We start from the raw sequence: 25,952 nt of genomic DNA on the forward strand, positions 1-25,952 counted from the left end.
GGCGCAGCAGCTACTTCCGGGTTACCCCCACCTCGCAGACAAAACATCATAAAATAAACATCATCATTTTTATATCTGACATGAAAACTAAGATGTAAAGGGAGGAAAATAGATAAAAATCTCCACTTCGACCACTGCGTGAAAAATCAATACCTTCACCTGCCGTGTCTCGCCTTAACCAGGTATGGGAGTGCCTCGGATCTTTCTCTTTTTTGTGCCTACATTTTTTCCTTTTGATTTAAGAGCACCCGGCCTTTACAAACTATTCCACCCACTGTTCCACTCAAAATGAAATAAGTCTATTTTAAGCTCCATACAGGAGCAGTTCGTTTATTGAGAGGCACATTTCACAAGTCAGGGTCAATTTTCAGGGTCATTGTCACAGAAATGCTAGAAAACCAACCTGCAAGTTCTGAAAATTGATGTTTTCTAATTAGCTACAATTAGATGTGTTCTTTCCACTAATGTCTGCCTTTACAATAAACTGAAGGAAGAGAAAACTAATTATGTTCCACGACAAGAGAATAAATATAGGTCCCTTTAAGTAAAGCTCAGAATCGCGGCGAGGACTCTGTGCTGTCACTGCTCCTTGTCCGCCGCCTGGTCCTGCCCTCCTCCGGCCTGGCCCCCCCGCCCTCCTCCGGCCTGGCCCCCCCAACGGCCTCCTCCGGCCTTGCCTGGCCCTCTGCCTCTCCACGGTCCGTTTGCGGGTTGGACGCCTGGTCTGCAGCCTGCACCTGCCTCTGCACCAGTCTGTGGTAGAGCCCGCGGCGCTCCATGAGCTCGCCGTGCGTCCCCTGCTCGGCCACGGCCCCCTGGTCAATGACCACAATGCGGTCGGCGTTCTCCACAGAGCTGAGGCGATGAGCGACCACCAACACCGTCCTGTCCGCCATCGCCGAGTTCAGAGCCTGCTGCACCTGAGGAGAACGTGAGGAGAAGGTGAGGAGAACGTGAGGAGAACGTGAGGAGAACGTGAGGAGAACGTGAGAACGGCCTCATGTTCAGTCAGAGGAGCAAAGGGATGAAGAGTATCGTACGCTGTGTTCACTGTGAGCGTCCAAAGCGCTGGTGGCCTCGTCCAGGATGAGCACCCGAGGGTTCCTGACCAGAGCTCGAGCGATGGCCACTCGCTGCTTCTGTCCTCCAGAGAGCTGAGCGCCCTTCTCCCCCACACCTGCAGACGACCATGCAGAAACACAGTATATATGTATGGATGTAAATCTATATGCAGTTGTGCCAATAATTACACACCCTGGTGGATGTTTTGTTTTTTTGGCCATTTCTCAAAGAAAATGACTTTGACCATATATTGCTCTCCTCATGACTCAAAGTTATTTTTAAAGTAAAGGCAGGAAAAGGTAGTTGAACTGTATAAAACAGGAAAAGGATTTAAAAAAAGATATCCGGGCACTTAGAATGCCAGTCAGCAGCGTGCAAATTCTAATTAAGAAGTGAAAATTAGGGATTCTGTTGAAACCAGACCATGGGCAGGTCGATCAACAAAAATTTCCACTGCCATGAAAAGTGTTTGTGATGTAAACAAAAACCCACAAATAAATTCATCTGAAACATAGGGTTCCCTGAAAAAAGATGTTTAGCAGTTTCAAGATTCAATGTGCTGCATGGCCAAGTCGTCAGAACAAAGCCATTACTTTGCAAATGCCACAAAATATCCACTTACAATATGCCAAACAGCACAGAGACAAGCCTCAACAATTCTGAGACAATGTCCTTTGGAATGATGAAATCAAAATGGAACTTTTTGGCCATAACCATAAACTGATGAACAGTGCACCAATCCTACAGTGACACATGGAGGTGGATCACTCATGTTTTGGGGATGTGTGAGCTTCAGGGAACTTGGTCAAAAAAAGTAAAGTAAAAAGTAAGTAAGTGCTTTATTGTCATTGTACAAACGTACAATGTTCAGGTGTCCATCCTGAGCTGGAGCTGACCTTGGAGATCGTGGAAAATGTAGCATTCAGAAGAAACCTGGCTGGCTGTATGAGTATATGTATATTCGTATATATATATATATATATATATATATATATATATATATATATATATATATGTATATATGTATATATATGTGTATGAGTAGATATGAATATACTGTATATGTATGAGTAGATATATAAACTCATACTGGTCTTGTAGCCCTGCTGCAGTCCACAGATGAACTCGTGGGCGTTGGCCTCTCTTGCTGCTCGCTCCATAGCGCCCTCTGCTGGCTTGCTTACACCGTACGTGATGTTCTCCTCCACAGAACGAGCGAACAGCACCGGCTCCTGACCCACCAGCGCCACCTGCAGGAGAAACAACAGGCTTTACCTCTGAGCCACGCTCTGAGCCGCTGACGGAGCGTGCGCCTGCAGGACAGACCTGAGAGTGCAGGTACTGGTGTCTCAGACTGTGGACCGGGCGTCCGTCCAGAAGAACCTGGACAGAAGGTCAGAGACTTCAGGAAGGTCAGTGCTTTGTCCGTGTGGGAGAACAACATCATTACGTTCATATACAATCAGAGATACGGCAAAGGCGCTGGTCAGACCTGTCCGCTCAGAGGGGGGTAGAAGTCCTCCAGCAGACTGACGCAGGAGCTCTTCCCGCCACCAGAGGGCCCCACCAGCGCGGTGACCTGCCCGGGCTGCAGCGTGAACGACACGCCCTGAGGAACAACACATTATCACCGTGACATTCTTCAGCATTTAGAAACTGGACAGACAGAGCTGCCCTCAGGCGCCTGGGTCACTACAATCTGTTCAAGCCACTTTCTCCTCGACAGCCTGGAGAAACCAGTGAGTAACTGTTACATGTACTATAAGTACATTTCTGTAATACACAGCCAACAGATTCAGAGACATTTTCATATGCTTTGATTTAACTTGGACTTTACATGAATGAAGAAAACGACTTGCATTATTACCTGTTTGCCTGAGGGGGGCGCTATTGATCATTTAACAGCTAATGTTAGCCACTTTTCACCATAAACATTTATATTGAAGTGGTTTATTCAGACGCTGCAGAGCACTGTAGTACCATGGTTAGTGCTCGTGCTTCACAGCTAGAAGGTCCCGGGTTTGATTCCCAAATGGACGGGGTATTTCTGTGTGGAGTTTACATGTTCTCCCCGTGTCTGAGAGAGGATTATTATTATTGAGAAGTGTTGGAAATTGGGATAAAGGCTGACAGGCTGTAGTAACCTTTTAGTAATAAATAATAAAACAGATCACACCACAATAGACACTGGCAGAAGTGTCTATTTTGTGCATTCGTTCATCAACATGCTTTCTGCATTCACACGCTATGGCAGGGGTAAGAAAAGTCAGGCCCGGGGGCCAAACAGGTCCTCCATGATAGAACCTCTGTCCCCGGAGATGATTTTCAGAACTATTATTACACAAATCAGAGATAATAATGCCTGTTATAGCACTCTAGAAATGTGAAAATACTGTCAGCGTCTTTCAAATGTCTAAGCAGACACCCATTTACGCCATATATGATAAATTCATGTTTTACTTTGGCCTAAAAATTGGCCTAACCCTCCATCTATCCATCCATCCATCCATCCATCCATTTTCTTCTGGAGGCCAGCTCAGCTCAGAGACATAGTTCCACCAGCGTGTCCTGGGTCTGGGCCTCCTTCCAATTTGACATGCGCCCAGCAGCCACCCTGCGAAGTGCACTCATTTCGGCCGCTTGTATTCGCGATCTTGTCCTTTCGGTCATGACCCAAATCTCATGACCATAGGTGAGGGCGGGAACGTAGATCGATCGGTAAATCGAGAGCTTTGCCCCGACTCAGTCCCTGAGATACTTTATTTTTATTATTTTATTCACGGCCGGGTCCAAAGTTCAGATCCAAGGTTCGGGTATGAACCGCTGTAGAATAAAAGGAGAAAGAGCCCAGATGTGGCTCTCAATCCTCACGTGGGTTAAAAATGGCGCCGTTACCTTCAGCACGTGTGTCTGCGGTCGGGTTGGATATGCGAACGTGACATCCCTGAACTCCACCAGCCCAGAGCAGCTCTCCGGCTCCTCCTGACCCTCTGCAGAAGAATGAAGAGGCTCTCGGTCCAGGTACTCGAAGACCTTCTCAGCCGCTCCCACTCCCTGCATCAGCCCCGTGTAGACCGACGCCGCGCTCTGCAGATCAAAACGTCTATTAACATGAACAACAAAGCAAGAGGCAGATGAAACGATCTCCAAAAGGCTAGCACAGATGACAGAGAACATTTCCCAAGAAAATCAGGTTTTAATTCCATCATTTACATTTTCAAAATAACGTTAATGCAGAATAAATGCCTCGTAGACTCAAAATATGGTAAGTACCACAGCTTTAGTGCTAGTTCTCTACAGATCTTCTTTGATATTCAGGTCAGGAGACGGTGAAGGCCACGGTCAAACCTTCAGACTGCAGCTCCTCAGGTCGTCCATCGTAGATTTTGAGCGGTGTTCACGAAGCTAACCCTGTTTTTTTTACTTGGTCATTAATACTAAGACTAAGCCGGTCTGTGCCAGGCGGCGCTCACCTCCAGACACTCCCCGAGTTGCAGCATGTAGATGAAGAAGGCGATGAGGGCGCCGGACGTGATCTGCCCGGAGACCACCAGGTGCCCGCCGTAGTACAGCACTGACACCTCCAGCGCCACCTCCGAGAACTGCACACAAAGACAGTCAGACGCCCTCCCACAGCACCGGACCACAGCAAGGAAGGAACATCTGCGACGGCGCCATTGAGCACCAGCCACGACACACATCAATCATTTGCACTGTGTTATTTTAGCGTTTTGTGTTCATTTACAGACCAGAAGGCTAGCCCTTAGCTAATAACCTGCTCTGACCTCTGAAAAATATGTGTTTCTGACTGACCACTGTCTTCTATGCTACAAAAAGAAGAGCCGTGCTTTCCTGAACAAGATCATCTTCATGCATGACAACGCACCATGTCCTGCTGTAAAGAAAACCTCTGCATCACTGGCTGCTATGGGCATAAAAGGAGAGAAACTCATGATGTGGACCCCCTCCTCCCCTGACCTCAACCCTATTGAGAACCTTTGGAGCCTCAAGCAAAACTTCTACGAGGATAGGAGGCAGTTTTCATCCAAACAGCAGCTCTGGGAGGCTATTCTAACATCCTGCAAACAAATCCAAGCAGAAACTGTCCAAAAACTCACAAGTTTAATGGATGCAATAATTTTGAAGCCTATGGTCCTATGTCAAAATATAACTTGACATGTTAAGATTTTTTTCATTGACATAGCTTTTAATTTCAGTAAATATGACCTCCTAATGCTACAAATTCAGCAAATGACCATTTTCAGTTCTTTACAGTCTATAAAAATGTTTTGAAATGCTGTTGTGCCACATTCAAATGATCTTCAAGCAGTTAAAGACTTGAAAATTATGCTGACTCTCATTTGAGTTGACAGTTTAGAAAATCTGAGAAAAAAACATTTGCACAATAACTGTGAATGCATGTGGTGATGTCATACGTACACTGCTGCACCACATGTACGCGGCGTAGGCCAGGGCCTGCTTCTTGTTGAGTGTGAACATCTGCAGCAGTTTCTCGCCGTAAGACTCCGCCTCCCCGCTCTCGTTGGCGAAGCTGCGGACGGTCCTCATGGAGGACAGCGTCTCCTCTGCCACACGGTTCGCCTCCGCCAGCGTCTCCTGCACCGCTTTGGTCAGTTTCTGCAGGGGCAGAGAGGATGAGAGGTGTTAAAGAAATAGAAAAGGGCTGTGATAATATATCGATTTTATGGCACAGGAACAAAAACACCAAAAGTAAAGTGTCTAAACCAGACTTAACATTTTTTTTTTAGATTTAGATTGGGTGTTGTGTAATCGTGAGCCGACACAAAGTTTGTTGCAGCGAGTTCAGGTTTGGGACAGGGTGTACGTTTAGCCGAGGCCAGTGGGGATTGCTAGTAGGATTCCACAATAGATTTCACAATAAAGAGCAGAAAAAGTTAAATGCTTTCCCCTCATACCTGGCCTCTGTTGTTCTGACTCTGGCGGTGCAGATGTTGTATTTTATTGATGACTCTTGACAGAGATCATCGCTGCAGTGAGAGGAGGCTCTGAGGCTGTTCCAAAATATCAGACACTGCCTGATGTTGTCCAATCCAATCCAATCCACTTTATTAATACTGCACATTTTATAAACAAGTGTTTCCAAAGTGCTGCACAAAAAAATCGGCAATATAGGAATAAAAAAAATAATAAATATAATAAAATCAAGTGAAACCAAACTATACATTCAGCTAAAACGATAAAATAGTTTAAAACATAAATAAGATGCAATAATAAAAGAAGTTTAATAAAATTGCTAAAACAATAAAAGAAAATTAAAACAATAAAAGAAAAGAAAAGACACAGGGGACTACACATCTCATGCGGTGTTAAAAGCCCGAGAATAAAAGTGGGTTTTAAGACGAGATTTAAAACACTCCAGGGTGGGGGCCGTTCGGACGTGGGGGGCAGAGCGTTCCACAGCTTAGAACGCTCTGCCCCCTCTGGCTCGTCTTAGGAACCACAAGCTGGAGCTGGCCCTCAGACCTCAGTGCGCGCTGGAGAGTAAATGTGGATGAGGTCTGTGAGGTAGTGAGGGGCCAGTCCATTCAAAGCTCTAAAAACAAACAATAAAACCTTAAAGTGCAACTCAACGGGCGTGGCAGAGCCTTTCCCCACCCACAAACACAAGTCAAAAAGTGCTGAGAAAGGGGTGGTCTCGGAGGCTTTGGGGGAGACGAGGGGGGTGAGTGTGTGGGCGGGGTCTGCTCTGTTGACAGTCTCAGACCAAGCCCCTAGATCTGACAGGACTGACAGACTGCTGTTACCGCTGTCATGACTGTGCGCACGGTTTATTTTGTCGTAGGAGAGTTGGTGCACTCTCATGACTTGTGATTGCTTGATGTAGCAACTAGTGATGCGGGTCAGGGGTTTTTTTCAACCCGCGGGTCCCGCATTTGGAGCAGGTTCTAACCCGACCCAGCCCGCCCCGCAACGTTGTTCTATTTTTACAACCCGCCCCGCCCCGCACCCGCAACCATTAAATATTACGCGTCACAAATATGATCCGTATGAACAGCACCGGCGTGTCATCGCGCGCGCTCTCTCTCTCTCTCCCTCTGAAGAGCGCTGGGCAAGAGGGAGAGAGGAAGAGAGCACAGGTCGGCCTAACCGAAGTCACACACAGTCGCACATACGGTTGAAAATAGGAGACATGAGCTGCACAAAAGCGTTCTCTGGATCACAAGCTGCAAAACGCTGCTTGTTTTATGAAAATCCGACGTATATTTACGCCAAAAACCTGCTGTAAAGACGACGGTGGAACCCGCAACCCGCGCATCACTAGTAGCAACTATCCTACGAAAAAAAAAAAAAGATCTACTCGCTCGCTGTCAGTGACTGCGAACAGAGAGAGAGCATCGCACAGTAGGGATTTATTCCTCTACACCACCTCAGCTGAAGTGTGAGCATCGCAGGGGCGCCATCTACTGGTTTGACTGCGCGACGCGTGTCCTGGTTGCTACGTGACGGAGGCGTGTGTGGGTGGGGCCACAGAGGCACAGAGGCAGAACTGATGACGTTTTGTGGACGCCGTGGACACACTCTCCTCCAACCGCAAAATATCAAATGTAGTTGCTGCGTGAAACCAGTAGGGGGCGTTAACCATGCGGTTTTAGACACTAAAGTGAGATTTTGAACAAGTTTGCCCCAAATGTCAACATATTGACTGGGACATGTAGCTAACTCTATTCAACAACCATTTAGACCGTTTATCAGCAAAAAAAAGTGGATTTGGTGTTTAGTTACTCTTTAAAATCAATTCTAAAATGAACAGGAAGCCAGTGCAAAGAAGCAAGAATTGGTGAAATATGTTCATATTTTTTGGTTCCTGTTAAAAGCCGCGGAGTTCTGGACTAACTGCAAGCGGTAAAGAGCATTTTGGCTGATTCCTGTATACAGCGCATTGCAGTCGTCCAGGCGAGTGGAGATAAAAGCGTGCATGATTTGTTCAAAGTTTTTCAAACTTAAAGCAGTACTAAGTAACTCTTCCCCCTAGAGGCCATAAGCGCAACTGCAGGTGTAGTAGATTTTTTTAACTTATTAATTGTCTTGGAGAGTAAATACTACGCTGACAGGAAAGGCGAAGGGGGAGAGGGTTACTGTGCATCCAATTATACAATGGAAATACTTTTATTCACTCAAACTTGGCTGTAAACAATGTTTAAAGTGACGCTAGCCCGCAGCTAGCTTTGCCCGCTAGCATGTTAGCTTCTTCTTCGTGATTCCATTAGTGTGTATTGCTTTCTCCGCACCGGTGGCAGTCAAGTTGCAAACATGGTTTTCTGTCCAGAGACACCAGGGGGAGATGAAAGACCCTCCAATCATCCCATAAACACTTGTATTTCCCCCACAGGGACTACGGAAAGGATTTATTAAGGCAAACACGTTACTTAGTACTGCTTTAAAAAAGGTTTCACTTTGGCTAAAAGACGAAGGTGATAAAAACTCGATTTAACAATGGCGCCGATCTGTTTATTGAGTTTAAATGTTGTCGCAGCTCATTCTATTTGTAATCTTTGTCCCTGTCTCACTGTACGACCTCTGACCTGTGTCTCTGAGCCACAACTTAAGATTCTCCTCACAACAAGTGATCATTAGTCCCAGATAGAATCGTACAGTGTCCACCTGACTTCAGTGGGACTAATCCATGCCATTGTGCCCAGCAGGTTAGACAACTGTAATGACTGATTACTGGCCTCTCTCAATGAGCTGTAAGGCAACTCCATGTAGTGTTTACCTTGTAGTAGTCTCCGTAGAGCTGTGACACCAGCCCGATGAAGGGGAGGCCCATGAGTGTGACGACGGTGAGTTTGGCGCTGATGGAGAACATGAAGATGGAGAAACCCACGGCTTTGACCACACTCCGCAGCAGGATGTTCACGTTCTGAGACACGAGATCGCTGACCTGTGTGGTGTCGGCGGACAGGCGGGACAGCAGGTCACCTACAGGGGGCACAGGACCACATACAGGTCACCTACAGAAACGTCACAGCATTGTAAACAGGCTATCATTTAAAGCAGTACTAAGTAACTCTTCCCTCTAGAGGCCATAAGCGCAACTGCAGGTGTAGTAGCAAGTTACGATTTTTTTACTTATTAATTGTCTTGGAGAGTAAATACTACGCTGACAGGAAAGGTGAAGGGAGAGAGGGTTACTGTGCATCCAATTATACAATGGAAATATTTTTTTTCACTCAAACTTGGCTGTAAATACTGTTTAAAGTGACGCTAGCCCGCAGTTAGCTTTGCCCGTTAGCATGTTAGCTTCTTCTTCGTGATTCCATTAGTGTGTATTGCTTTCTCCGCACTGGTGGCAGTCAAGTTGCAAACATGGTTTTCTGTCCAGAGACACCAGGGGGAGATGAAAGACCCTCCAATCATCCCATAAACACTTGTATTACCCCCACAGCGACTACGAAACAGATTTATTAAGGTAAACACGTTACTTAGTACTGCTTTAAAATGGAGTTGGTGCAGCTCAGAATTCCATTGTGGTAACTAAGGTAACGGTCAAAATGCAGTATTTTATGGGCTTGGTTTATGGTTAATATCTCTGTAATGGCTGGACCTATCCACATGACACAACAAACTGTCAACATTTTTTATTTTTAATCTTAATTTTTACAACAAAAATTCTCATATTATTTTTTCTCAATCTTTTATAATTTCTTACAATTTTTTTCCGCATTTTTCCAAATTCTTCCCTCATTTTCCCCCTCATTTTCAAACAGTCAAAATGCTGAATTTTGGACTTGTTTATGTGGTTTATACAGTGGGAGGAAAATGTGTGTGAACGCTTTTGAATTTCTCACATTTCTGCCTAAATTGGTCATAAAATGTGGTCTGATCTTCATCAAAATCATAAGAATGAATAAAGAGTGTCTTGGATGCTCTACTGGCAAATTATTCTGTGGACTGATGAACCCAAAGTTGAATTGTTTGGAAGAAACACTAAACGTCATGTGTGGAGGACAAATGGAATCCGTGTATTAAACATCAGCTGATCCTTCTTTTGCAGCAACAACTGCTTTTCTGTTGTTGCAGAGTAGATGCTCACAACGATCAGGAGGAATCTTGGACCATTCCTCTTTACAAAACTGCTGCAGTTCAGTGAGTTTCCAGGGGATCATTTACTTTTTCCTCCCTGTCCTGTGAATGTTATGGCCATTAAAAACACAAAGACACTGTTTATTCATTCTTATGATTTTGAAGAAGCTCAGACCATATTTTATGACCAATTTAGGCAGAAATGTTCACATACATTTTCCTCCCACTGTATATGGTTTATATCTTTAGCGGCTGGACCAATCCACATCATCTATCCGCAGAAACCTAAATGTAGCCAACAGCTGGATCTCAAAATTTGCGATGTTTCAAGCTAATGCTAACTGCTATAGAAAAAATACATTGAACAGGCTAATGCTAACAGCTAGACAGTGCTTTTCAGTCATGTGACCTTTGTTGTTCTGGCGGCCATTTTGAATACCACAGTAGAACTGTGCAGTACTCAAGTGTAACAATATCTCTACTCAGGATGAAAATAAAAGACAACTGATAGACAGTGGCATTTGTATGTACTTGTAATCATTACTCAAGAATATAACTGTTAAAACAGAGACCCACGTTTATGTGAAGGAACCAGTGAGTCAGTGTTTAAGATGCTCAAGACGCTAGCATGCTACCGGTTAGCATTTAGCTTCAACAGCTCAGTTCTGACCTCTCCAAGAGGAAGCCCTGAACCACAAACATCTGGCCTTGAATACAACATGTGACAGAGGTCAGAGCTGAGCTGTTCCTGAAGTATTTCCTCAGTGTCATAAATGTGAGCCACACATGCGTTTATCGTGTTGAAGCCATTGACAGTTGATTGACAGTTGCTAACCGGTAGCATGCTAACATCTTGAGCACTGACTCAGACTGAGACTCTGTTGACATGACAAACTGTAAAAATCACAGAGTTTCTCTTTGATGTGTTCCTTTAGTCTTCAGAGTGAAGCAGATCTTTAGTAAATCCTGCTGTAGCTCGACAGACAGAGCTGCTACGTCTGAGCCACATTTGCTGCTTATTTCACATAAACGTGTGTTTTTACTGTTTTGTTTTTATGATTACAAGTACATAAAAATGCCACTGTCAATCAGATGTCTTTCATTTTCATCCTGAGTGGAGATATTGTTACATGTTGTAATACTGCATAATTCTATTTCGGTATTCAAAATGGCCACCGAGACTATGGCTGCTTCCGAAACGGGCAGATTGCTAAGAGCTCTTACGCCAAACCGGATGTGCGTCAGCGTCCGCCATGGCAAGTTGCCTCCGAATTGGTAAGTCAGTTAGGAAGTAGTTAGGAAAAGGAGCCTTGATGCTAACTATCATAGCCACTTTAGCATAGGGACCTCTGATGCTAACTAACCGGTGATTAGGAGCTATGTGCCATCCCACAAGCCACTGCGCCAAATCCCCCCGCCCCCACCCTTGAGTGATTCATGCGCAACCACTGTTGATTGACAGGAGCACATTTAATAATACAAATAATAATAATTAAAAATTAAGATTCTGCACAAGCCAAACTTTATAAAAGTGATAAATCCATGTTGTCGTCCCCACAGCTCAGTCACATGTCAGAGTTAAAGAGGAAACTCAGGAAACAGATTAAATGCTTTTGTTTTCATTTAGTAGAAACTTAAGCCACATGGATCATTTGCATAATGTAGCTTTAAGAAACAGCTGTTGAAATAAAATAACACTAAAGGGAAATGTATGGATCATTTGGATTTATTTTTCTCCTTAAATGTCTTTGTTTGGACACTATGTTGTTGTTGGACACTAGGGGGCGACATGCACTTTTGTTTGGCTTGCACTCCACCAATAACTTTAAAGAAGAAGAAAAGCAGCTGTTGGTGATGTCACTTCCCTTTCCCCTGTTTAAGGACGGACGGATTGTTCAAATGCTGCTGAAGGTCTAGTTCCCTAACTGCACAGATCTAACAGTTGACCCCATGAAAGGTTAAGGAGTTAGTTGCTAGTGTTAGTGCTTAGAGGCTACAATTTGATGGTTTCGGATTGAGCCTATGTGTGATGTCACTGGAAACACATGTACTGTATAGGGAATAATACATGGAACTGGTTAATGCTAACAGCTATATTAAAAATACAACAGACTGCTAACGGCTACAGCGGAAAATACAGTGAACAGGATCATGCTAAGAGCTATAGGAAATATATATTGGACATGCTAATGTTAACAGCAATAGGAAAAACACAGTGAACAGGCTAATGCTAACGGCTATAGGGAAAACACAGTGAACAGGCTAATGCTAACAGCTATAGGAAAAACACAGTGAACAGGCTAATGCTAACGGCTAGAGGAAAAACACAGTGAACAGGCTAATGCTAACGGCTACAGGAAAAAAATACAGTGACCAAGCTGACAAACTCTGAAAAGTCCATGATATTAAAATAGTTAATAATAGCCATAAAATGCAGAATTTGTACCCCAAATGAAGTACAAATTAGAGACAAAGTTTAGTATTGCAATATTGGAGAACTGTGTTGAATATTGCTATAACAATATTTGACTAAAACAATCCAAATTCAAAAATCAGGTCAGGAATTTGTTTGTTTTTCCGACAATTTGTCCCAAAACAAGATATAAAAACTCCAAAGTCAGGATCATGACGTGGCTAAACTGGAAATAAATGAGGAAAGGACTAAAACTGGCACATGTCGAGGTCCCGTGTGTTTGTTGTTTGAGACACGTTTAGGAGCACAGACCTGTGTGGTTCTCATCGTAGAAGCCGATCTCCTGCCTCATTAAGGTGGTGAACAGGTGGTTCCTCAGACGGAGATTCAGGCGGGCAAAGATGAGCGTGAAGACTCCGCCCCTCACTCCCATCGCCAACGAACTGTGACAAAAACTATTGTTAGTGACAGGAGCAGACGTCCTGCAATGTTTACACACAAAACTCCTTTCCCCCCATTTTTATATGAAAATATAAAATGACGGAGGACTTGTAATACATTTTTTCTCATATTTATGGTAATTTATAGCAGAAGTTTCATATTGATATCTCCGAGTTCGATTTCTTGCTCTTAAAATATAACTGTACATTGTTTTCGTGAATTATTGTCCAAAGAAAGACGATATAGACTTTTTCATCCCCAAATCAGTTGCCAAATTGTGTTTATTTGCCCTAAACTTTCGCATGGAACTGCTTCATTGTCATCATTTTTTGATTATTTCCAGTTTAGTCACTCGTCGCCCTCCGTAAGATCAAATGTGGCACAGACCTGGCGAGGGCGAGGGCGGCCAGTTTGAGCACCGGTTGGGCTAAGTGCTCCATGCTCTGGTGAACCACGATGCTGTCGATGGCCACACCGTAAAAGTGCGGGATAAAGGCCTCACCTGGAGACACGGGAAAAAAGAGGTGAAACCAGACACACCCAAAAACAGGACTAAACAAGGGCTTAAACAGACTGGAACAGGAAGATCAGGACAACCACGGTCCCAATGACGCAGCAAACCCGACCTGATTCTCAACACAAAACCGAGGATACGGGCAGATTATTTCTGTAATTCAACTTAAAATGTGAAAATAATATATAATATAGACTCATTGCATGCAAAGTGACATATGTCAAGCCATTGTTTAAAAATAATAAGAATCTAAATCTCATAAAAATATAATATTGTGAAAAGGGACTATATTGTAGGCTCAAGGTGTCTCCCTTTCATCAGATAATAAATCCAAAACACCTGCAAAGGGTCCCTGAGACTTTAAATGGTCTCTCAGTGGTTCAGTAGAATTCACCATCATGGGGCGACTGCTGACCTGACAGTGCAGAAAAAAATAATTGACAAAAGCCTCCAAAGGTCATAGGAAAGGAAGTTGGATGTTCTCAAAGTGCTGTATCAAAGCACATTAATAGACAGTTAAGAGGAAGCGAAAAGTGACCAGTGATGACCACAGTCTGGAGAGGCAGACAGGTCAGGAAAAGGCCATTCAAAAGTATGGGGGACCTTCACAAGGAGTGACTGAGGCTGAGGTCAGAGCATCAAGAGCCTCCACACACAGATGGATCCTGGACATGGGCTTCAAATGTCAGATTCCTCTTGTTAAGCCGCCCCTGAACTACAAATAATGTCAGAAGTGCCTTACGTAGGGCTAAAGAAAGAAAGACCTGGTCTGTTGCTCAGTGGTCCACAGTTCTCTTTTCTGATGAGAGCAAATTTCGCATCTCATTTGGAAACCAAGATCCCAGAGTCTGGAGGAAGCAAGGAGAAGCACACAATCCAATAGGCTTGAAGTCCAGTGTGAAGTTTCCACAGTCTTTGATGATTTGGGGAGCCATGTCTTCTGCTGGTGTTGGTCCACTGTGCTTTTTTAAGTCCAGAGTCAGTGTAACGTCTACCAAGAGATTTTAGAGTAGTTCATGCTTCCTTCCACAGAATTAAGGCTGTAATTCAAGTAAAAGCGCAGAATACTTAATGAAGTAAAAAAGAACCCTAGAGTGTCAGCTAAAGACTTACAGAAATCTCTGGCATATCCCAACATCTCTCTTGACACATCTACATTCCTTCCTTCCTTCCTTCCTTCCTTCCTTCCTTCCTTCCTTCCTTCCTTCCTTCCTTCCTTCCTTCCTTCCTTCATTCATTCAATATATTATAATATATATATTAGCCCATTGACTGCCAATGACGTCTATAGATGTCAATTGAAATCCGAACGTTGACTGCCAATGACGTCTATAGACGTCAATTAGGTTTGTCAATGGGAACAGCTGCAGCAAAGCATGTCTGGTGTTAAAAACTTAGTTGTGCTGCCTAATGCCGCCACCTATTGAGTCACTAGGTGGCAGCATTGCTCTTTCGTTTTCTCAGCTTTTTGGTCAGAAAACAGCTTTTTGGGTGATTTCACCTATTTTCTACGGACGATAACTGGAGAATGGAAAGAGGTACAAACAAACTTTTTTTAGATGAAAGAAGACAGTCTAATAGACCTAGACCTACATTTTCTGTGGGTCTTGAAAAAACAGTCAAAATCCTGAAAAACCTCTGGCAGTGGGGAGCTCTCTGATTTGAAAATGGCTGGCAGTCAATGAGTTAAGGACACAAGTGCGGACACATGATCCATAGTTACGCAAAACATTGATATGTTTTACATATGTTTTACAATGTGTAAAACAAGATTACAAGAATGGAAGAACGCCACAGAGGAAGCCACTGCTGTATATTCTGTGGATTGATAAACCCAAAGTTGAATTGTTTGGACGGAACACACAACATCATGTGTGGAGGAAAAATTGAACAGCAGCAACATCAAAACTTTATCCCCACTGTGAAGTAAGAGCAGGAGAATCATGAGGTGGGGCTGTTTTGTTTCCTCAGAACAAAAATTCTGTGTTTCATAATTCTATTTTTTTTTTTGTAACGCTATTTAAAACACGCATCATATAGAGCCGCTGCAGAGGTCAATTTGGCTGCGAGGGGTGATCGTTTGGTGCGGAAGTACACCGCCACCCCCCAATCAACCCCCATCTTTGGTCCTCATGACATTGCTGTCATACCACCCCCTTGTGGCCAGGGATGACTCCAAAAGACACTTGGTAAACAGCGTTCTTATGAGCACTTTGAGCTTCCCTAGCACTGCTTAAAAGCCTGGCACAGAGTTTTTCTTTTTCTAAAAAGGGCTATGACCCATGAGACAATGCTGGGCTCGGTGACATATTTTTAACCATGCTGGTTATTGTACATCAGCACTAAAGGAAATGAAGCCTTTTCAGAGCTCCAGAGCGAGGCCGCCAGAGGAGATTGAGCAACCAAGTTAATCTCATAGACCACTCTGGACCATTACAATGAATGGGGCTGAATAGATAATCATCAATCTCTTATATCTATGGTTTAAGCAGACACTGTTTACTCGTTCTTGTGATTTTAATAAAGATCAGACCACATTGTATGGCCAATTTAGGCAGAAATGTAAGAAATTCCAAACAGTGTATTCACTTTTTCCTCCCATTGTATGTAAATATTTGTGTATTTCTACCCATTCTAGCCCATTCTATAATCCAACTGTTCTATTATTCTATTGAGTTGGCAAGATATCAAATATGAAAAAAAAAAATATAGAATCCAAACTAACATAATTAAATCAGATTTTAAATGTTTGCACCTTAAAGGGACTATACAGACTTTAAAAATGAATATAACTGACCTTGCATCACATGAATGATCGCATTTTGAGGGACTATTTTCTAGCTGATCACTCCGCCGCTGCGTAGCTTATACGACCACGAAGCTGATGCTGCTCAAATATAAGGTCTTTTAAATGCAAAATGGTTAAAATTATTCTATCGACACAAACATTTATATGGTTAGTCTGGTGTTATAAGTGATTTGCCTCAGGTGCTCTGTGGAGACATCGTAGAAATGCGCTAGCCTTGCCTAGCGCCACGTAACTCTTCAAATATAAGAACTGCTTGAATTACCCAAAAAAAATCTCCAGAAATCAACAACACTCTGGATAACTAGGAAATGAGGCTCTATGTCAAAAATCCTGAAATATCCCTTTAAATGATTTTGGGGTCGCGGCCTGAACGTTTTGAGAACCCCTGGTCTGAAACAGCTGAGGGGTTAAGGGTTAGTCGGTCTATACGAGGAGAAGCAGGTCAAACTTAACACCGTTTTAAGTTTGACCTTAACACAATATTTTCAATGCTACAAAAAACAAACAAAAATCCATGCATTTCAAATTTGGAAAGATTTGAGCCCATACTAGTAAACAGAGGAATGAAGGACTGTCTGGATATTTAGCTGTGTGTTGGGTCGGTCTCTTACAGACGGCGGAGATGAGCAGGAAGAGCGTGGCCACAGTCAGCAGCGACGCGTCCTTCCTGCAGTAGCCCAGCAGCCGCCCCAGTGTGGCCCCCGAGTTCGTCTGCTCAGGCTCCTCTCCGGCCCCTGGGGAGCTCCGGTCCTGGGCTTTAGATCCGCTCCCGTCCTGTGCCGGGTCCTGGTCAAGGAGCTGCTCCCTGTCATCGGACGACGGGGGAGCGTGAGAACTCTGTGGGACGAAAACAAGGCAACGAATTCAAATGTGCAAACCCGCTGAATAGGACTGGGGTGTGTGGAAGGTCTGCAAACGCACCAATGTCACGAAATGTGTGAAAAATGAGGAATCATGTGGGACAAAATGGGGGAAAATTAGGAGAAAATGTAGCAAAAAACAAAACAAAAAACTGTTTTCAAAAATAGGGGGGAATATATTGGGGAAAATAGGGGCAATGTTAATAATAAAAAATCGCAAAAATGGGGGGAGAAATTGGGAAAACACGGAAAAAAATTAAGAAAATGTTCATGTGTAAAAAAATATATATATAAAAAATGGGAAAAAAGAAATTGGACAAAAAATATATATATATCTATTTGAAAAGTCACTTCCTTTAATCCTGTCCCTAGACCAACTGCATCCAAACTTGGATCTGTACTTGCTTTCAATACTTTTATGTTTTTAGATACCGGTAGTACTTAAAGGAATAGGCCACCGTTTTTACATACTGAGATATGTTCTTACCTGAGCTTTGACAAGTTCTTTAGGACCTGTCTGGTCTTCCCCCGTGCCTTCAGTCACGTAAACACAGCGCAGACGGCGTTAGCATTTAGCCTCTCCCCCTCTCCACTATAGCTCCAAAACAGGTCAAGATAGAAGCTACCAAGCTCTTCCACGTTTTCCCTATTTAAATATGGTTACGAGAAGTGTTACACTACAAAGTATAATTACACAAAATTAAACAATGTGGATTTTCTAAGCGGATAAAAGGGGGGACTATATTGTAAGGCGTAATAATACCAGGAGGAGTTTGGCATCCGCACAGTAAAGTGAAGATTACTGCGCGGATTTCGAACTACTCCTGGTATTATTACGCCTTACAATATAGTCCCCCCTTTTATCCGCTTAGAAAATCCACATTGTTTAATTTTGTGTAATTATACTTTGTAGTGGAACACTTCACGTAACCATATTTAAATAGGGAAAACGTGGAAGAGCTTGGTAGCTTCTATCTTGACCTGTTTTGGAGCTATAGAGGAGAGAGGGAGAGGCTAAATGCTAACGCCGTCTGCGCTGTGTTTACGTGACTGAAGGCATGGGTGAAGATCAGACAGGTCCTAAAGAACTCGTCAAAGCTCAGGTAAGAACATATCTCAGTATGTAAAAACAGTGGCCTATTCCTTTAAACGTTTTTCCGATACTTGATTGGTATCGTTTAACGGCAGCCGTACTTCTGACTGAACAATCTCCACTTGATCTAGGAATTTCACAGGTACCTTTAAATCTTTTTTTTTGGTCAATAATCTACAGTAGGGGTTTCACACTGATGTCTCCATGTTCCACTTCCTCCCCGTTCCCTGCAGCGTCTGACCTCAAACAGAGGTTTTTCTGCGGCGTGTCACCTGGTCGTGGATGTTCCCGAGCTCTCTCCACAGCAGCACTCCACCCACAGACGCAGCACAGCTCCAGCAGAAAAGGCTCAGCTCCCAGGGCTGCTCCGTCAGAGGCGCCGCCTCCGACAGCGGCAGCGCCTTCGCCACGACGTACGTGGTGTTTACCATGGCGACCAGCACCACGGCGCTGACAGACGAGGCCACTCTCCGGGGCCCGTCCCGTCTGTTCCACATCACACCGACGCATCCTCCGATCAGCAGCCCACAGCGGAGCAGCACCCACGCCCACACGTCCGACACGGAGCGCTGAGCATCAAAGTGCAAACACGAGGACCTCACCACGGCCACATCGAAGCCTTTGGAGAAGAGGAGCGTCGACAGAACCAGGTCCAGGAGCACCAACAGGAAACAGCCGGAGAAGGACAGCCGCGGATCCATCTCAGGAGAAAAATATCACTCAAAAAACAGAACTACTTCTGACAAGTTCTACTCATTACTCTATCACTCCTGTGTAAAGGAACAACGTAAATGTTCTACAGTACTGTACTTCAGTAAAGCTGTTGAGGATCGGTACTTTACTCAACTAGTATTTGTGCCAAGGACTAATGACTTTTACTACAAAGTCCATGTGTCCATGTGAAAAGCCTAACAATGCACACTCCAGAACAGCAGGCGGCGCTGTGTAGACGTACGGTCAATGCCACTGACTCACCACCCGGAAGATTTGTCCCCGTTGTGTTGCCATACAGAGTATTGTAAAAGAAAGAGTCTGTCGAGCTCTAGACCATAGATATATATAAAGGCTAGATGTCTCGTACGCGCTGCTGGCCAATGGAGGGCGACGGCCATCTTTCCACAGGGAGCTCGCTCACTCATAACATTGTGTTTTATGGTGCATGTACTTTTAAATAACCATAACCTGCTCAATTTTTTACCGATTTTCAAACGGTTTGGTTTGTTATAAACCTCAGTGATGTAGGTATGACACTGCATACATATGAACAACAAAAAGAAAATATTTATTTCAACATGATTTCAGCAAGATACGAGGATTTGTGTTCATGCTAATCACTCACTTACTTGAGCTCGCCAGAAAGCTTCCCTGTGGCAAGATGGCTGCCGGCTATACTGGAAGTAACTCTGCCTTAAGACATCTAGCCTTTATATATATCTATGCTCTAGACCAGGGGTCACCAACGTGGTGCCCGCGGGCACCCAGGGGCCCTTTGGGGCATGTCCAGTAGCCCTTGGGACTTTTTCTAAAGTGTAAAACACTTCATTTTCTTGAATCTAATTCTTAAAATTACAGTTATTTTGGTTCTTGTGACTCAGTATGAGTTTAAAATAAAGCTATTTTAATGTAATATGGGGGCAATATCCTATAAGTGAACAATGTACGTTTAAGTCTTTAGGATTTGTTTTTAACTGGTAGCCCTCGAACAACTTAATGCTCTTAAAGTAGCCCTCAGCTGAAATAAGGTTGGTGACCCCTGCTCTAGACAAACAATGGTTCTCATAACGGGGGGGCGAGATTAATTCAAGGTACACTTTTCCAAGATTTATTTATGTATTTTGTCGTTTCTAAGTGAATTGCTCATGTGAAATTGGAAAAGGTTCTCTTCTTATGCTAGTTTAACGTTGTTGATAAGTTAGCTCACTTCACTAGCTAAACCTACAGGAGCCGAGTGCACGTCTGACTTAAATCTGAAAGCTACGACTTCACAGACTCTAAACTTTTTTTTTAATTGTTAATTGTTAAGAAGTTAGTTATGGTGACAGCCCAGTGTTGTTTAGGCGGCCGCCTAATTGGACAATGAGCGTTCCAGGGGTGGGGTTTTGTGAAAGAAATGATTTAGAAGTAATAAACTAAATTGTCGTAGTGTGTGTTTGGTTCAGAATAAGCTGTAAGCGCTCTCAAATTCAAAGCTTTTACAGGAAAACATGATTAAAAGTAACTTTCCTTTTCCAATCATATTGAAATACTTTGTACATTCATTCATTTTTTATCTGAAATAACACCGACAAGCACCTCCGCCACTTCCTATATTTGCAGCCAACAAACAAGGTTTGATGGTTATAACTTTACAAATCCTAATCCAAAATTGAAAATACACACAGAGGAAGATAATCGTGCCGACGTTCTCAAATCTGGATGTAATTTGTAAAAACAAGAAAAAGGGTGTGTCAAAAAGGGAGAGTAGCCAAAATATTTACCCAAGAGTATTAAAATGGTGGAAAAAGTGGTGGTGCTGCTCCAGACGAGTCAAACGCAGAGAATTCACCAACAGTCTGCAGACACAAATACAAATGTGCAAAGTTTGTGTAAAAACAATAGAACTCAAGCACAGGATTTAACCATTTACAGATATTTTAGGAGGATTTCCAATTGTTTAGCCTCAGAAAACATTCTGGAACATGTGGAACTGTAATGTAATACTGTATATGTAATTGACTTAGATTTTTCCCAGGTGATTACGATAAACGGACTCAGGGCGTTCCACCTGAATTAACTCCTATAAAGAAAGTGGCTAATGCTACAACGGTAAGCTAGTATGCTAACGCTATGTGAAAGTTTCCTTAGCAGATATAATTCAGAACATGTTAAATAATGTTATATGATGCAGTGGTTTTGTTACAGTTGTCTCATCAGCTTCACTTCTCCATCGGGGGGCGCCATTGTCACCTTCATCTGTTTCTGAACTCGGAGCACTCTGATCATCTCTCAGTTTACATGTTGGAATCACCAGTTCGAGCAGCTCAAAGGCATTTTCCCCAGAGGTTGAAAAATAACACTGCAAATCATTTGAATGAATCTCTTCAGAGGTTTTATACAGAAAAATAAACCTAATATGTTTCACGTCTTACCGCCGTAACTGAGCGCCTTTCCTCCATTTCGGCTTTACCCAAATCTACAAGCTTCTCGACTGGAGTTTACAGCCTATAGGCCAGGGTAACGCCTCATTTGAAAGGTGAAACCTGTTCCAAGAACTGATCATAACGGGCCTGTCCTGCCAAACTACATGTTTTCCAAAGATTTTTCAAAGACATGTCTGGGAGCGAGCGTGATCTCAGCGATTTCCCGGTGGACGTGATTGACAGACTGCATCAACCAATTAGAGCAAGGCTGGATATGACCCAATGAGCAAGTGGCTGGAAGCCTTTTCAAAAACATCCTTCATCACATTTCTTGCTCCAGTTTCAGCGATTTTATACTTTCTAAATTGTTTAACCCCTTAACTCCCACCTGAACCGAGCACATTTTCTCCAGTTTGGCTTTACCCCAATCCAAAACCTTCTGGAAAAAAAGGTGTGAAAATAGCGACAGAACTGAGACGAAAACAATGATGAAAATGTGACAAAAATTTTACAAAAAATGACAAAAAAAGACAAAAGATGACAAAAAAAAATGACAAAAAATGACAACAAAAAATGACAACAAAAAATGACAAAAAAATGACAAAAAAATGACAAAAAAAATGGACAAAAAATGACAACAAAAAATGACAACAAAAAATGACAACAAAAAATGACAACAAAAAATGACAACAAAAAATGACAACAAAAAATGACGAAAAAAGACAAAAAAAATGACGAAAAATTGACAAAAAATGAAGAAAAAAAAATGACAAAAAAAAGACAAAAAATTGACGAAAAATTGACAAAAAATGACCAAAAAAATGACCAAAAAAATGATGAAAAAAGACAAAAAATTGACAAAAAATGACAAAAATGTGACAAAAAGTGAAAAAAACAAAAAAGTTACAAAAATGACTTGAATACCAAAAAAAAAAATGACGTGAGGAAAAAGATCCATTTAGATGAGTTTTGTAGATCTTAGCTTTCAAATGAGGCGTTACACTGGCCTACAGGATTTGGGTAAAGCTGAACTGGAGGAAATGCTCTCAGTTCAGGCGGGAGCTAAGAGGTTAAAACAGACGAAAGAGCAGAAGAAAGCAGTGCATCAGTCGCCACACCGCCATCTTTAATGTCATGAAGAATGCAATGAACTCCCGCCTCTGAGTCCGATATTGGTCAAATCGGGAAATGATTGGCTGTTCAGACGATTCTTCTTTTGAACGGTAAGGAGGGGCATTTAGCTGGCCAGGCAAGATCAGAACTTTTTTGTCGCGTTGTCACCACATTTCTTGCTTTTTTTCATTGTGTTATTGTCGCTTTCCCGGCACGTTTTTGTCGCCATTTTCACGCTTTTTTCAAGATTCTTTTTTAATTGGGTAAAGCCAAACTGGAGAAAACGTGCTGAGAGCAGGTGGGGGTTAAGAGGTTAATTCCTGATTACCTGTTCTTCTGCAGATTAGGACTTTTTTGGGGGTAATATTTCTTACAATGTGCTATGTTCATTTTTAGTTTTTACCTTAAGCTTTATTTTATTTGGTAGAAAAAAAAATGTCCTCAATAGGTCTTCTAGTTTTTTGTGTTATTTTCCTGGCAATGTTGTCACTACACGCCAGATGGGGGCGCCATACTGGATGCCAAGTCTAATTATTTATTTTTGCCATTTTTTAATGTCATTTTATTGATTTATTTTTCTCATAATCCCCAAATGCCTCACGAGCTTTTGTTATAATAATGTAACTTTGTAACAAAATAAATGAAATGGAATCTCTATCAAGTATTGCACATATGTACATAAAAAATACCAACGACATGACGTAACTGCGCCTATTGATCAAAGGTCAGAACGTGGTTGAAATATTATCCGTTTCAACCACAAAAATAATAATAAAAAATGAATCCTTTTTTTTGTGCCTTTTTATTTTATATGGAAAACATAAAATTCACAAAGCAACATTTTTCCCAGTCAAAACCAATTTTCAAAGTACTTTTAAATTGAAATAAAGAACTAAGTGAACTCAATAAAGGACCTAACCAATAAAAAAGCAACATACCTCTATAACACATACAAAGGACAGATTGTTGTCTCTACGGTTTATTATTATGATTTTATTGAATTTCATTGTATATTGGGTGTACCTTTTTTCTTCAGAAATGTTAATGCGTCACAAAAATCGAATCTTAATCGAAAATCCCTGTTAATTTGAAAGTGTTTTCATGTTTGACTCCTTTGATTCATCCAACATTGGACCAGTTCACAAATATTTAAATATAAGCGTGTGAGAAGTGCCAATGATGACTTGAAATGATGAAAATATTGCATGAAAATAAAATGTCTAAATTACCTAATTTGTCGAAAGGCTCAACATGTCTATGGTCTCAATCAACCTGCTCTCCCCTAAAAGAGATACAAAATACGAACTATCCAAACCCAGTCTGTCCAGCTCTAACACGGAGTCGTTTATTACAAACTGTCAAAACACGAGGTAAACTGAACTTTATGAACCTGAAGAAGTCCTACATATCGTTATTGGTAAGTTATTGTGACGAAAGTGCGACTGCGCTACCACAGGGAATGCGATATTAGAGCTGTATAGATCTTAATTACACGCATACGTAAACGTCGTAACATCTTCCTGGACGCGGCGGTAAACGTAAACCTATGGAATCTTACCGGAGCGTTGCGTCAGGAGCAGTGCAGCATCCTCCTCGCGCTTTCCTCCGTCCGATTTAACTGCAGTTTGAACACCTCTCTAAAAGTATAAAGCGATAAACAGGCCGGTCGCAGTGTAACGCCATCACGGGCAGTTTCAAAGGAGTAAAAAGCTCGTAAAAAGCCGGAGCTGGTGTTGGCAGGTTTGTTGACAGACGCTGAGCCCGGCATCGGAGATCGTCTACGGTCACGGGGAGTCACGCGTGCTGTAAAGCTTTATAACGTCAAATAAACAAACACACGTCAAATAAACAAACACACTTTATTCATCTGATTGTTGATTTAGCCAGTGAAAAGGCCACGCAGATACACTCACCAAGGTCAAGAGGGGAATAGGAAAGTATATATTTCAGCGACCACAGCGTGAGCGCTCTTCTTCTTCTGGGATCTTGGTACATTAGCCGATGCGGAAGTGGACAATGACCGCCCACAAAAATAATACTTTTTCAAGGTTAAAAACAACAAAAAACTAAATATAAGAACAATTTTATGCAAAAGGAAAGAACTAAAATCTTTGCCACCGTTTTATTTCATATACATTTTTTTTTTTTTTTTTTTATAAAATTGAAAGAACAGGGGTTTTCTATTTTTAATCCACCTATTTCGGCCTAGTTTGAGTCAAAAATAATATTTTTGTGACTGAAATTAGACTGGAGCTGAATTAAAAATAGTTAATGTGACTAAAACTAAGTCAGAATTCAAAGAATGGACTAAGAAAACATGTGAACTTCAGTGAAATATTAGGTGTGTTTAAGATGAAGTGCGCCTCGCCTCGATTCCAGACGAGACCAGGCGGTGGCGTCAGAGGGCGGAGAAAGGCGCCTCTAATCAAGGCAGACACATCTCAGCCCCGAGAACAGAGAGGAGCCTCAGATCACGCAGCGTCTCGCGTTTGTTAGAAAGAGTTTGGGAATAAAACTATTTGACAAGTTTGTGAACACATTTCTGCGTCTCCCACACACCAGACCGACGCCCCATCACTACAGCAACAATAACAGACTCTCCTCTTACAGTTTAGGATTAGAATAATAAACTTATGCTTATTTAAAATGCAGGCCATATGTTGAACACACTGGCATTTTCTGTCATAAATGAAGACTCTGAAGCATTTCTGCAGATTTAAGTAGATCTTGGTGATGAGAAAAAAGGAGGCAGGAGCTGCGGAGCGTCAGGGCAACACGTCTCCGATCTAAACACAACTCATATCCAATCATCTGTCAGTCCTCTGTCAGCGTACGTGTTTACAGCACTTCATTTCCCACAATCCCTTTGGCCTTTGTAGTTCAGCCAGCCGAGCGAGGCGGAGAAAAGCAACTTCGCTCGCCTCCCCAAGGCGCTCCAGCCGCCTCGGTCTCACGAGAATACGGGCACCGTCGCACAGGTGGCGTCAGAGCGATTCTGACCGGCATGCACCGCTCGCCTGCAGCCGCCTGCAGCGCCTCGCTCATCTTAAACACACCTATTGAAAGAGTCTCATCATTTCACTTGCAAAGGAACAGGGCTGTGCTGTCCACGTGGGAGAGGAAACACAAGCACGCAATGAGTATGTTTACATGCGCTCCAGTAACCTGGTAATTAGGTATATCTTGGTCATGACAATATTCTGGATATGATGTTTACACCAGGACACTCAAATCCTGTTTATATGAAGAACTACAGTATCCTGTATTATTTAGGCTCCAGAGGGGCGGAGCTAATGACAAATATAGTAAGGAGCTCTTTACAGTCTATGAAGGAGCTGCATACTTTAGCAAAGTTACTAACGCATGGCTTTTTTTGTTGTTGCAAATTTCTCTAGCACAGGGAGTCTAACTATCCAAAGAAGCACTTACAACAGTAGAGTTCTTTCCCAGATTCTGCGACAG

The 25,952-nt window shown here is 42.7% G+C and overlaps 1 protein-coding gene across 1 annotated transcript; it reads right to left on the minus strand.

Annotated features, from left to right (window-relative positions):
* Positions 1 to 376: 376 nt before the first annotated feature.
* On the minus strand, positions 377 to 24,250 carry abcb9 (ATP-binding cassette, sub-family B (MDR/TAP), member 9). The gene is made up of 15 exons (XM_079567530.1): positions 23,991 to 24,250; positions 20,736 to 20,810; positions 18,531 to 18,959; positions 16,917 to 17,142; positions 13,370 to 13,484; positions 12,854 to 12,984; positions 8,819 to 9,024; positions 5,503 to 5,700; positions 4,536 to 4,664; positions 3,958 to 4,149; positions 2,555 to 2,671; positions 2,389 to 2,445; positions 2,153 to 2,312; positions 1,041 to 1,177; positions 377 to 920 (listed from the first exon to the last, which is right to left on the minus strand). Exons 3-15 carry the CDS (start codon positions 18,957 to 18,959, stop codon positions 552 to 554), a joined length of 2,466 nt encoding a protein of 821 aa, XP_079423656.1. The 5' UTR covers positions 20,736 to 20,810; positions 23,991 to 24,250; the 3' UTR covers positions 377 to 551.
* Between the last annotated feature and the right edge of the window lie 1,702 nt (positions 24,251 to 25,952).

Source organism: Gobius niger (genome assembly GCF_951799975.1).
Source record: "Gobius niger genome assembly, chromosome: 1".
Lineage (NCBI taxonomy): Eukaryota > Metazoa > Chordata > Actinopteri > Gobiiformes > Gobiidae > Gobius > Gobius niger.